At 34.6% G+C, this 15,169-nt stretch overlaps 2 protein-coding genes across 2 annotated transcripts in view; both read right to left on the minus strand.

The window, feature by feature from the left end:
- Nucleotides 1-15,169, minus strand: part of LOC133203371 (uncharacterized) — a 284,718-nt gene that overhangs the window by 149,646 nt on the left and 119,903 nt on the right. The window lies entirely within an intron of this gene.
- Nucleotides 1-15,169, minus strand: part of LOC133203347 (uncharacterized) — an 87,996-nt gene that overhangs the window by 40,994 nt on the left and 31,833 nt on the right. Inside the window, exons 3-5 of the mRNA XM_061339144.1 lie at nt 10,789-11,028; nt 6,823-7,317; nt 5,566-5,820 (exon numbers count right to left, since the gene is read on the minus strand). Of these exons, the coding sequence (XP_061195128.1) occupies nt 5,566-5,820; nt 6,823-7,317; nt 10,789-11,028 (990 nt within the window). The remainder of the gene's footprint in view (nt 1-5,565; nt 5,821-6,822; nt 7,318-10,788; nt 11,029-15,169) is intronic.

Here is a 15,169-nt window from a genome sequence, read left to right on the forward strand (position 1 = left end):
TTAAAACTGCTAGGTCTGGACTGCTTGATCTGAAGACGCATCTCTGCATTATACAGTCCGTCTAAAAACTGTTCTGTGGCAAGGATCTCACGTTCATCATCCGGTGCTGTAGGATAGGTAAGTTCACAAGCCTCCTAATATCTTGATCCATCTCTGGTAAACTCTCTGCTGCTTTTTGTCTCCTTTCCCTGAGCTGGGTCCGATACAGCTCTGTCTGGTTCAGTGGGGCAAATCAATCCTGGTAACATTTGACTAATTTTGCATAATTCTGCCTCTCATTCCTGGGCTGATTACCCAGCACACCTTGGGCTAGCCCTCTAAGAGACGCAGCTAGATATAACCCCTTTTCTGTCTTGGTCCATTGATTTAATAGACTCACAGACTCAAAATGAGACAAATAGTCATTCCACATACTGGAACCGTCATACGTTGCAGATTTAATAAAATTCCTGGGCTTTGATCTCTTCTGATGTTGATTTTTGATCTCTTCTGATGTTGATTTGTATCTGTCGCCGGATGAGTGTTGGTGTCATGTGCCGAATGCTGTCTTCGGTTTCCAGACCTATCATCTGTTTCATCACATGTGGATACATCCTCAGTACTTGCATTATCAAGCACCCTATCTGTCCGTCTTGTAAACGGAGTACTCGTCCGTGTTTGTTGGATGGGTCCTCAGACAGGTGAAACATTTTCCTGGAGACCTATTAATCGCATAGACTCGTCTATCCCTCTATTAGGCTTTCTATTTGTCTTTCTATGTCTGATATGTCAGCCCGTAGACTTGACATTGTGAAAATAACAGAAAATTATCAATTATCTGAAAATGTAAAAAAAAATATCGGATCTAACCCAAATTCCGACGCTGCCGCCAAGTGTTTGGGTCCGTGAATTTGAGTATAGATCCTTAATCAAGACAATTAATTAAACAAATGATTAGAAATAATAAGTGACAAAGTATGTGAAAATAAACGAGCCAATATATACAGATATTATAATAGGATTTCCTATTCTTAACATAAAAGCATACAATTTTCTTTAAACAATAATGGTATGGGTCTCGCACAGGTCTGTGTCCTGCATGTATCAGTACCAGGACAGGTATGGGTCTCTACTCTGGGATGGGTCCTGTACCCGGACAGGTCTGTGTCCTGCATGTATCAGTACCAGGACAGGTACGGATCTCCGAGGTCTCTGTCCTATACACAGACAGATCTTAATAAAATTCGAGCAAAAGTAATTACAACTTTATTAATCTTCAAATACTATAACCCAGTATACTAGACACCGTATACTGTATTAATTACAAGCCTTATTAACCTCCGTCGTACCTCACTATTACGCCTCTTATGACCTTCTACTTGAGCTCCGACTGGCAACTGCCATTTTTCTACGGAACGCTCATATATATACCCATATATACCCGAACTACCCTTGGCCGCTATCGTATCGCAGTACGATAAAGTCCGGCTGACGTAATGTATAAAGACATCCGTAGCCCGATCTATGTCACAACATGAACTATCTGTATAAATACCTGTACAACCTATAGTAGATTTAAGCAAATAGTAGTACATTCAGTCTATTGAAAATTAGTTAAGTTTACATACATTTTTTTTTTTTGAAAATGACATAAAGTAAAAAAAAAATAAAAAAGTTGGGATGAGAAAAGTATCATTATGTTCATCGCAGTTATAAAAATGAAAAAAAAAACTTTACCATTTATCCAGGTACATGTAGAGGGGAGTTTCAGACTTTTTCGACATAATTTTTTTTGATTTCGAATCAGCATTGATACTACGTTCCTGAATGTTACATGTGGATAAATTGAGAGTATATATAGAAGTTAGATGAATTGGAAAAAATTAAGGAGTGGGGTTGGACGCCCGGCTAGCTGGTACTAGATCCGCTTTAAATACGTGGAATGTTCGAACTGAGTACAAGGTATCCTGGAAGTTATTATTTCAATCACCAGTAAGAACATTCTGTACAAAATCTAGCCGCGTGGAATCCTTTTCACTATGAATTCGGATGCTTTAATTGTAGATGTTTTATCTCTCTACGTTCCTTGATATCTTGTTTATTTTATAAAAAAAATATCCCTCAGTTGAATCAATTAACAAGAGCAAAATCAGATATATTTTCTACTATAACCGTGTTGTATGTAGATCCCCGTTTGATATATTTTCACCTAGATGTATACACAGATATTGTACTATACTAGACAATGGATAAATACTTATTGTTTCATAGCATTGACTAATGCTGAGTTTAGTTAATAAGCTAGATTTAAAGGTTTTTTTTTAGATGCGCGGATATTGACAATGCTTTCTCAGATAGAAACATATGCAGACTACATGGTTCTTTACAATAATAAAAACATTTTTTTATCCTCTGTCATTTGTTACTTCTATATCTATAATACTTTATATATATATATATATATATATATATATATATATATATATATATATATATATATATATATATATATATATATATATATATATATATATATATATATATATATACACTCATAGTGCACTTAGGTCTGTCGACGTACAGTGATATTAAAAACACAAGAGAAGCAATTGGATCTGACCCCCTCCCATCCGATTTCACTAATGTAGTTGTTGATACATACAATTTCATACACAATGTAAATATTACATCCAACCTTTATTTAATCTCTTTTAGTTTACATAAAATGCAATTAACTTTCTTTCACTATCTCGAGGTATGATTTGACCAAAACACATTGATTTAGTGCTATACAGGTATTCCTTTTATGGAACTCTTCAGAAAGGTTCTCAAACATATATGACAATTTAGATTATGTTCGGGACTTATCTACATGCTTATATCTTATACTGAGAGGCGTGTTGTTAAATCTATTGTGATATTTTAGAAATTCGTCTTCAATCTTTGAGACTTAGACTCTAATTTTCATTATTATGCTTTATGTAAGTTTCTCTTTATATAATCAATACCCAGCTATTTTAGCATAGTGCTCTAAGCATTTATATAGCGTATTACTATGTCAGAATAGTTTTCGACTTCTTTTCTCTGAAGAAACTACATCCACGCCAGGGATCGAACTAAGGATCCTGAGATTGTCAGTCCGGGATATTTACATTTTATATATATATATAAATTTATATATATATCCCAAGGTCATCTGAGAAAGGGATGAAGAGAGACAGCGACCTACACGTCTCAGCTTGATTTAACAATGTGGGTGACTTTTCTATGTCTCTTTGTCTTGAATATCATAAAAAGGAAATGCAGGAAGCTGTGCCATCTTGAAAGGGGACCGGTACAGTCCTAAAAAAAGGTTAAGCTCACACTTCTATCAGTTTAAGACCAAGAAACTGTGATGGTTCTCATTCAGGATCGATCGAAAAGCTCATAGTTCGGAACATACCTTTTTTGGCTGTGCCGGTTTCAAGAGACGTATAGCCCTCAATCTGAGGGAGATACCGAGTTGTGCTGTACCCTGGAAAGGATTACTTTGATAGAGGCTGTATATTTGGGGGGTTGCTGGTCCTTCTCAGCGCAATTCACCCTCAAACAGCCCTTCCAACGAAAATAAAGAAAGGGTATTCTAACGCCTTCCACAAAGTCAGTTATGTTGTTGGAGGGGAATCTGACTGATTCTGACATGTGTTGCTTCTTTGAGAAATCTGATGATTTTTTTTTTTGATAACCAGTGTGAAACTTGGTTTAATGAAACTTGTATTGGAATCACTTTAGAGGGACCCTCCCTGAATCTGTATGTTTACGATGTTTGAACTTAGACATGCCGTATCAGACCCAGTGAAAGGCCAGTTCGATAATCTATAGGAGAATGAGAGTGTTTCTCCTGTGAAGAGTTGACAGAACGACAGAATGGTCCATGAACATGGGTGGTACAAGGATGTCTCTTACGAGAATACATCCTCTGAAAGGAAGGAACAATCTCCCTTAGACCGCAGAAACTGATTTGAATTCTACCACGCGATGGACACAGGGGCCACCTTACCGCTCTCCCTTCAACAGGTTGACTCTGTGGTAAAAGTTGATTTGCACTCAAACCGGCTGCTTCTGAGGGACAAGGGGGGTCGCACACAAACCTAAAACCCACTCACTTTCTACCCGTACCGAAGAGAACTTAGGAATGAGCATCATAATTCTCCCTTCCCTTTCCTGATTGGTTTGAAGACTTGGAGGTTATAGGACAATATCATGAGAGTTCAACTTTTTGCAGTGTTCCTCCGAATGTGCCGATCGTCTTTAATATCTCCTCTATCCGTATGGAGTCCTTGGAGTTGCTAGGAAGTTAGCTGTTAGGAGATGTTGCGACATGGACGAGTAGTTCCGGGGAGTTTGTCTTCCAGGAGCAGAAAAAAAATTGGAACTGAATACTTACATGAGAGTATGTCATGGAGCATCCCCAGGCTACCCATAATATGAGGAGGCCTTTCAACGGCCCTACTGATGCATTGCTGCACTGAAGGGGACAGGTGTCCCTTATGTAACGCCTACCCGGCCAGGTGGGTGGTCTTATTCCAAGGCCTTCAACGGATGTCAATATGAGAATCGCTTAGTTACCAGAATTGGAATAGGGTTATCCCCTGAGGTTCCCGGAGGTTCATCTGATAAGTGTCTGGATAACGTCAACCTCCCTATTAGAATTGGCCCTGGTGCCGTCTGGTACCCTGCTTGAAGATCCCCCGTGAGTGAAAAGTGAACATATCTCTGCAGAGGAGAAAGCATCCCTCCCTGACGAACAGGATGCTGCATTTCCGCTGCTACCACCATTTTCCGTCATAGGTGTGGTTCTGACAATGGTGATGCCGCCCTCTTTGCCAGGCTGCAGGCGAGTGAATTAAGCTGTCTTCCAGAATAGGTTAGTCTGGTACTAACCCACTCAGTACCGTACGAAGGAACCTTGCTTGATAGTTAATCTTGGAAATATCCCTGAGGTGACTCCTTGTGGGAACTATAATTGGAAGGACTTTTTATTTCTCTGATGAATCCTAGTTGAGGCTTAGTCTAGGACATGGTCTACGTGATGCATTGAAATGAAATGGAAATGTGCTCTAGGTAAATATGTATTTTTATCTTAAAAAAGAGGAACGATACAATACAAAAAATCTAACGTTAACAAGTTCAAGTGTAACTTTATGAGGTTATTAGAAAACAGTGTTACAGTTAGAGCACACGTGTTATGTGGTATACAAGATACAGGATGAGGACCGATTTTGCTATGTATCCCGCCTTTAACTAGATTGAGTGCAAATATCTCAAAAAAGAGTTGGATTCTCAATTTGTCAACTCTACGAAAGATTTTAACAAAGACGTTAGGAATCTTATATTTTGAATGCTGAATGCAGGTAAAAGAGAGGAGCTTTCTGTCATATGCTGACATTATTGTGTGTCTAGAACTGCAAACGATAAAATAAAAAAAAATTAAAAAATGTACATGTACATACTTGTCTATATTTGAAATTGAGTTATATTGTTCTACAATAATTCAAATTCATATTTTATGCTAATACTTTTGTATTTTATTCATTTCAAACAAACCTTTTAAAGAATCTCCACTTTGTAATACTTCAAAAATGTCTTCGTGAACCTCTAATCCGACCGTTGTCCTCACATTCCTTAATTCTGCCAGACTTTTGTTTTGAAGTCGCTTAAGCAAAGTAGTTTTTCCAGCCCCAGCACATCCAACAATCATGGCGCGAGCTCTTTGAATCGTCTGTGTTCCTTTTTTAGCACTTTCTACATATCTACATCGTGCATTATAGTCCCAGTCAAGAATTTCCTCTGGAATATTAACTGAAATATATATAAAAGATTTTGAGCTTTTCCTTCTATGAATTTTTAATATAATGTCTAATACACTGTTAGCAAATTCATTGATGTTGAGTGATTAAAATACAGGGATACACAGAGTCAAAAACTGTCAAATGGCTAATAATAATACGATAAAAATTTTATGAAAACAAATGTCCAAATTCATTTTATGCATCCAGTCTGTAAAAAAATCAATGTTTTGTTGCTGCATAAGGAATTGATTTCATAGATAAATAGATTCTTCTGTGAGATATCTTTTATTTTTTAATACTTTGTACTCCAGAAAATATTCTTAAAATATCGGGTTGTGACGTCATAGCTGAGCGGTTGTAAGACATCAAGGCTAAGCATTGGCTAGAAACATTAGAAGTTTTATTACGTGTAAGGATGGCTTCGTTAATGAAATCGCCACCTACAGGGAGAATTTTCCTTGAAAACAATATAGTGAAGCAAGGAAAATAATGAGCTTGCTGCAATTTTACATTTTCACAGTTGAAATATCCCTAAAATCATTTGACATTTTCTTTTGGAAAAAAAAAATATTAGTAGCAAGAACCTTTCTCCCTATGGAGGACGAATTTAATCAATGAACCTTTTGAACTACTGGCCTTGAAAATAGGTCAAGGTTAAATGTCATTGAAAAACACTCATATTTTAAAATGCAACCACTTTATGGAAAATACAAACGTGGCCCAGGCCATATCTTGTAATGAAGAAAAATTTAGATTCTTACACTTCTAATAAATATTTCATGTTATTTGCGGCTGCGTTAGGAGCTTGGCCCATGGTTATTTGGGTAAGTTGAAGGTTTTGAATATCACGCAGTACCGACAGAAGACCACTCCTTAGTTTGCAACGAATTTTTTTTTATAGTTTATCATTATCATTTTTTTTTTTTTTAGAAAATTCCTTACTACAAGCAAATGTTTAAATTACAAGGCTGTCTTTGTTGTATATAGCGTTCGCATAAGTAAAGACACTCACGGTATTTACTGATGCGGCTATGATATTCCGACTCATTCAGAAAACTGTGTACCAAGATGTCCACTTGTAACTTGTCCATCAACAGATCGTAAAATTCGTCTGGTGTATCCGGTATATACAAACATCTCTCTTGGTCTAACTTTTCATACTTCCAGGACCTGCAGTACTCCGATACTACACCGCGTGATGCAGTTTTCAGGAAAAAAATCAAGTCACTCTCCTCCTCCATACATTCTGTCACAAACGCGTACATGACTTCATGTCTGATTTTATCTGAATTGATCTTTAGTGTACTCCCTTGTTTCCCAATAATTCCTTCTGGCACAAATGTAGTGTTCAGTTCCTCACGTTGAGGCATATCTTTGAAATATCTTTCTCTGAGTTTTTTAAACGTTGTTCTGTAGGACTGTCCATTGAAATCAAAAGTACACTGATCCACCAGCAGAAGACTGTACAGGAGACATCTGGTATCAGATGGATAGGTATGAAATTTACCTGAAATTAAAAAAAAAATGTACTCATCCCTATGTTTTAAAAATATCAGTGTAATTGAATTGAAATGTGCAGCACACTATCTTAAAATTTCTAAGCATGTATACAATTCTATCGGAAACCAAATCTCTATGCTTTATTTAAGGGGATGAAAGACACATGGTCACATGACTCTGTTTAACTACGTCATAGCCTCCGTTTATATAAGTGCAAAACGTGTAAAGCATCAGTTCTTGTATAATTTTTTGACATTTGTTTTACTTTAATTACCATCTTATATAAAAAATTAAAAAGTTTTAACATTCTTGTAAACATTTACAAATTACTAAAAGGATTGATCCACTCCTCTGTTTCCCTAAACATGACTGATGACGGAAATCCTATGTAGGTATATTTCATTTTGATTATTTAGCTTACGTGTGACGTCATAGTTGGTTTTTCCCGTACTCGAGAAATGTTATATGACACGTTTTTGTCATGCTTAAATGTCCTCTTTAACGATGTCCTGTGAAATAATGAGGTCAGCTTCGAAATTTTTACAGTTAATCAATAATTTGAATGAGAGAATTTTTTATAAATTACGTTTTTATTGTTTCAGTTATCTTTAAAAGTGCGTAATTTTCCATATCCAGATGCAGTATGATAGACAAAACTTGTTTTTTTTTTCGAATTTTAAATCCTAGTTATACTCTGATATATTTTAAAAGATACATGTCCACTTTGATATATTTATATATGCTTAAAAAATCCCATTATGGGCAGAGTAATGAGCCCGGAAACATGGAAAATTAAAACTCCACTTAGATACTGTAGGACAGTATTTGTCAATCAATATCTCCAAAATAAGGTAAGAAACCTAACGATATAACTGTTTTAAGATATGTTGGACATACTTAATCAGAAATTTACAAAATATGAAAAAAAAAATTGAATGACAAGTATTTTTTCAGTTCAAGGTCCTCCTCCTTAAGTCCTTTTCAAAAGTTCTTTTTTTTATTTGCACTGAACATAATGCATCTACATTATCGACCACACACAATGTACCAGAAAGTGGACACCAACCGATATCCAGGATTGCTTTTCAGGTTCGCTCTGGGTCTGCTGAGGCTGATATCGAGCGGGCCCAAAGCACACACAAAGCTCATCTTGAGCTGCTCCAAAGCGAACGCCGGAAGCAAGCGCAAATTTGAGAAGCAAATTTTATAGGATCACTTATATTTGTCTGATTGCCTGTACTGGACATGGATTTGATTCTATCATAAAATTTACATTACCTGTAATTTGATACAGTTTAAAAGTAGAGTTATACATGCAGAAGCACGCAGTCAAATCACTTTCAAAATGTTTGTTTGCTCACCGCTAACTGAACATTTCACAGGAGGGTCTCTGGGTATAAGTACATGTACCTGATTGGTTTTTTGTATTTCTTCTGAAGCATGCTAGGTTTAATAAAATAAAATACAATGGGTGGGGCTAACAGACAGTAAGATAAAGTGGATTCCATTTCACACTTAAGTGTCAGAAAAATGCTGTGTTCGCTCTAGCTGACCAAGAGTGAGCCCCAAACAAACGCAGACTGCACCTCAAAAGCATTCAGATATCAAAATAATTGTAGCAGTCTCCGACCGAAAGCAATGCGAAACCCGGGATTTGCTTTTGGGGTCCACTCTGGCGTTCAGCTGTGTCTGGCCGATACTCTATGTTAAATGAATCATAACTACCTTTTTATTATTTTTTATTTATTTTTTAAAACGCTTTCTATCTCTCCTACTGTTTTCACTAAATCGGAAATAATAAAAGAAATAAATGACAACATAAACAATATATTATGATTCCAGCTGTATCCAACAAGGCTTGTAACAATATCATCTTTGTTTTGCAAAGCTCATTATCATAACTGTACTTTAGAAGAACATGGTTTTAATTCTATTTCTTGAAATCCATCTTATACTGGCAGTTCACTTTTAAAAGATGAATTTCTTCAAAATTACATTTCAGTTTTACAAAATTTTCAATATTTTAATCAAGCAAAGTGAGTTCGATCTACCCTGACTATACTGGATTCCTAAACGTCATAAAAATCCTTACAAACAATGATACATGTACATCGCAGGGTCATGCAAATGCTCTATTTTGCCCTATCATTTCTCTGAACAAAAATATTAATTGCTGTTAAGTGAAAACTTAAGACGCACTGTGCTACAGCATATTCTAGAAGTGATGTAAATCAGATCTTGATTCTCAAGAATTTCGAAAAACTTTTAGGAAAATTTAAAATTGCCATTTTTTTATAGTCAGTAATTACATCAAATCATACGACTTTTTTACACTTTGTACGACCATTCCTCACGACTCAATTCAAAACTTGACTTTTTGATATCATAAACAACTACTTCTTCAATAACAATGAAAGTCAAAAATTTTACTATCTTGTAATTGGTCAACAACATAATTACTTTCTTAAAAATCACTCTGATTCTACACACAAGTATTCTGAAGTTGATATTAAAAGGATGCTGGAGTTCCTCATTGACAACATTTATGTAGTCTTTGAAGACCAGGTCTCCCAACAAGCTGCTGGAAGGCCGATAGGCATTAATTGCCCCCCCCCCCCCTTATTAGTTTAAATATTCCTATGAAACAATATTTATTCAAATCACTTGCTGTGGTCTTCAACTCGACATTTACACATATATACGATGTATCATCAATTAACAATAGTTACTTTCACTAATATGTCGATTCGATATATCCCAGTGAACTTGAAATAAAAGACATAACAAAGTTTGCGACATTTCTTTCATATCTGGATGTTTTACTGACTATAGACAATAACGGCGACCTAACAACTAAAGTGTACGATAAACGAGAATACCTCAGGTTTTCCATCCTACGAAAATAACGCAAGGTTAAGGTTTAATGCTAATTTTTCTCTAGTGTTCTGAGCATCACTAATTCAGGATCAACCCTGAGTATTAGTTAACCAGGATTTACAAAACGTCAAAGATGCCAATAAGCTTTATTGCTTTTGTATAAATGATTGGTTGAATAAAATGTAGATTAGACGTACGTTTTGATGTACGAATTATATAAAATGGTGTTTTTAAATTCTCTAAAAGTTCTCTTTTAGTTATACTTATAAGTGATTAGACAACAAAAATCTTATTCGGTCAAATAATGATTCAACGTAAGACAAACTAAATGTATCAATGTTCAAGACTTTTAAATGAGCACGTTGAACACTTATTTGAGTACATAATAAAGTTTTTTTTTCTTCAGACAAAGTTAAGCAGTACATAATATTGTTTCTGAGAGCCTTTACATTCATGCATTGATTTTACCTGCCATACCCTAACACCGAAAACAACCACCTATCTAAAAATATTATTATTATAAAATATTCAAATTATATAAATTTTAAAACTGTGCATGTTTTGATAGATATGCTCCAAGTTTTAAGCAATTTATACTTACTTGGTTTTCTGTGAGCTTTATTGTCCATTATATAAATATCCCAATGTTCATGAAGGCCTATACAGGATCTGACGACTTCTGGTCTCCCGTGTATAACCCCATATTTCCATACCCATTTTACGTTCTGATCACTCTCCTGAGATCTTTTGTATAGGATATATTCCGCCGACTGTTTTAATTTCTCTAGAAACTCTTGACGTTCCGTTTCATTTCCACGCAAAACTCTCATGGGAATATTAACTAGTATAATCAAATGACTGTTATATATATATATATATATATATATATATATATATATATATATATATATATATATATATATATATATATATATATATATCACTGCCGTCATGAGAAAAGAGCCCTTAGGATAAAAATTTCATAAATTGACTTTTTTTAAATTTTGATAGCCTGTTTCTTTCTGAATGCAAATATACATCAATTTTTGAAATATCTCACTTTATCAGTATTTTATGAGCATTTTAGTAAGGCCGCTTCAAAACAACGTTGACGTTACTTACTGAAAACGTAATGACGTCGCTTACATCAAATTCAGTTTACAAACATTCTTTTAAAAACTACACTTTTTATTTTGACTCATATAAACTTGAGAATTTTTTTTCTTCCAAGCAACTAGTATGTATTTATTCATGGGGGAAGTCGCATACTATTTTCATATTATATTAGAGCAAGTCTAGTAATTTCGTAAAGGGTGGAGTGGGGGTCTAGACAGGATATAGGAACGGTTTTTATTCAGTCGAAAAATTAATACTTGTAGAATTCCACATCATAAGGTATTCTTTTTAAAATTCCTACTCTAGCTCAATTTATAAAAGATATAAAGCACTTGTAATATTAAAATATGAAAAAATGTATATCGATGTCCCTGGAGGGCACGTCGTACAATTAAAGCGAGGCATCCCCTCGCGAAAGAGCACATCGATCCCGATAAAGAAAAAAAAATATTTTCGGATATAAGCACGCATTCACTCACCCACATACACGTACGTTACTTTATCCCTTATAAGTTTGTTACGAAGGGATAATAACACCTCATGTATTTTCTGTATCACTAAAAAATTCTAACGGGAAATAAATTCAGATACGCCATGATGTGTAAACTTTTTTTCTTTTTTTAAGTTTCATTAGAAAAATCATAATTAATTAAAAAAAAATAAAAAGTTTGAGAAGCGGTAGTGGATTCGGAACATCTAATTTTAATTAGATTGTTAAATAATTAAGTTTCAATTGTTTATACAATTCAATTTCTTCGCCTGTCTTAGTTATGGAGTAGAAACATAACAAAGAGGCACATAACGATGTCAAAGGATTGTATTATGAACGTTTATTCTGTACATGAAAATTTAATTTTTTTTGGTCAACTACTTACTCATTTCAGAAAATCACACTTAATCAAAAGCGGTTAAAAAATGTTTCTGTCCTTTTTTTATTTATTTTGAGGCACTTGTGCCCTCGACGCTACTGCTGTATCACTTGAACACATTTCTTAAAGGGGCCGCTAATCTAAAAAAAAAACCTGATGTACATACAAACTAAACGGACTTTTCTGAGCGAAATGAAATACAGTTGCATTACAATCTTTATGAAATCTATTTGAAATTGAAACCGAATATCATGCGAGACTTGATAGGCCCGTAGAACGCGGAGGGGGGGGGGCAATTTTTCCTCTTATACCGTGCTGCCCCCCACCCCCCATTTTTGTTATTGTAAGGTGGAGCACTGGTAAATTCCAGGATTTGTACAGGTAAGTTTTTCCCTTTTTTTCTGCTTGTCAGATTATTTTGGGAAGTTGCCCCCCCCCCCAACTCTTTAGTCAGTATAGGTTTGTTTGTTTTTGTTTTTGTTTTTTTTTTTTTTGTTTTTTGTTTTGTTTTGTTTTTTTTGTTTGTTTGTTTTTTTTTTTTTTGCTTTTCAGATCTTTGGAGGAAGTTGCCCTCCCCCGACCCCCCCCCCCCTCCCCGAACTTTTAAAACTATCAACCGACCTGCTTGAATATATGTATTTGAACGTAATAAAGGTCATCTATTCATCTTTCTCTGTAGCATCAGCTTACCTGACACCTAATCTTTTCATTTTTCGATGCGATGAAATGTACATAAAATTATATTCTTAAACAATAATTAAATATAACGCCCAACACACATGTTTATATACTTTTTTTGTATATGAGGCGATTCGGTTAAGCAATATCCCATTGAATGTTTGTAACTCTACCACTCTAACTTGAACTTCATGGGCGATCGACTTAGTATCTGCTTTTGTCTTGAAAGCTAAAGATAAAATAGATTAACCATTTTTCCCAGTTATTGTTTCAAAAAATAACAATTTGTCAGAATCTCGAAATTAAAGAGCATGACTCTTATTTTTGCCTGTTACCATACGACTGAAATAGAAACATTTTTTTCTTTAAAATCAGAAAGGTGTGCTTAATTAATATTTTTCCTTCAGTATCCCTACATCAACGGAACTCTCAAAAAATGTCGAGATATCCGGGGTATCGAGATATCAGATCTGAGACTCGACGTTCAAGATTTCAACAAGAAACGTGACTAATTTATTACATACTGATGTACAAGAATACAACAGTCCACAGGCACTTGACGTTTTTAACCTTTCTTTTCATAAATAAAAAATATCCATACTATTATATAGTATGGAGAATTCTTTATTTATGAAAAGAAAGGTTAGATACATCAAGTGCCTGTGCAACAGTCAGCCAAAAATGCATTTTTTAACATATTTTATGGTTATCAGAGTTTTGTCTGAACCTCCGTTTTTCCACTCGAAACATCAGCAGTGTTAAAATATAGATTTCTTCACTGTCTTTGTTGTCTTACGACTGGTGTGGCTGATGTTTTTGAAAAATTTCTTAACATTTAAATTTGACACCCATAACCACTTGTTGCTAGTTCTTATTCCCCTTTCAGTGATTTATTCTCAAAAGATGTCGCCATATAAAAATTTATCAGAAGTTTGTAATTTCTTAACAACCTAATCTATTGTTTAATCTGTTGTTTCCTCTGTTTCATAAATATTTTTAATCCTAATATCATCGTCGATGTAATTGTTATTTTCTTCAACATTGATCATAATGCTTTTGGAAAAAGTCCACAATAGCTGTATCTATAGCCTAAATGTACTGCAAGTCAATTTCAAGTCAGCTATTATCGGTTTATTTAAGAAAATTGATACAATGGTCATTTTTATCAGGAACTACTTTTTTATGTATTTATTTGATCATTTCAAAATGTTTTCTTAATCAATTTTGCAAAATTTCCGTGGCATCCCCCTCTTCCGTTTTCCCCTTAGCATATTCTCTTACTGTTAACTTAGTAAAGAAATATCTATATCGGGGCCGTTTGCCTCCCTCCCCTCTCTCTTTCATTCGTTCCTGTAGTAGGAGGTTCGAATCTCCCATAATACCAGACACCAGTAGTATATCCCCCTCCCCCTTATTTAGATTGAACTTTTACCGATTGCTGTTTTATTAAGAGATTTTTTTTTGCTTTTCAATGATCTGCGCCCCGCCCCTCCCCTCCCCCTCAAACACATTTGGACATGGATGCTTCGCCCTAAGCGGGTGAGCTGGTCTAACTGCGCATATCGATATGTTTAAGTATTGATCAATTAAAATGGCAAAGTACATTTTACATTAGATTTTTTTTAGAATTAAGAAGTGTATACATGTACGTGCATTGCTCTCCCTCTCTCTATGAAAAAATATACGTGTATGCAGAATACCACATAATATTGACTTAGTCTACTTAATATGAGTCAAATTTAAACATTTGCAAATTGCTCAGAGAACTTAAGCCATGCATCATACATACAAATCGCTATAAATCGTCGTAATTAACAATGAGTTCAATGTCGCACTCAGCGTAATTATGTGATATCAATTAAATACCTAAACAGAATAATTACAATATAATAAATTCATGTACTTGTGTGTAATTATATCATGTATTAAAAATGTCCCCTTCAAATGTCATATGATTTAATATTTTTCATGTAACACCTGGAAATCCAATTTTATTTTTTGTTCAAAAAACGCAGTCGACAAAAATTACTTCCGTGTTTACAATACCGCGACTTTAACGTCGTTTTCTGCGCATTGTGACGTCAAAAGATAAGGGCCCTTTTCTCATGACGGCAGTCATATATATATATATATATATATATATATATATATATATATATATATATATATATATATATATATATATATATATATATATATATATATATATATATATATTGAAGGAAATGCTAACCACGCTTTTATTTGTTTGTTGGGGTGTATTTTTGTAGGCCATTTTGTGTTGGATGTATGTGTGTATCAGTGTTAGTGACGATATAT

This window comes from Saccostrea echinata, unplaced genomic scaffold (genome assembly GCF_033153115.1).
Source record: "Saccostrea echinata isolate AGI-Se365-2 ecotype Australia unplaced genomic scaffold, CSIRO_AGI_Sech_v1 ptg000050l, whole genome shotgun sequence".
NCBI lineage: Eukaryota > Metazoa > Mollusca > Bivalvia > Ostreida > Ostreidae > Saccostrea > Saccostrea echinata.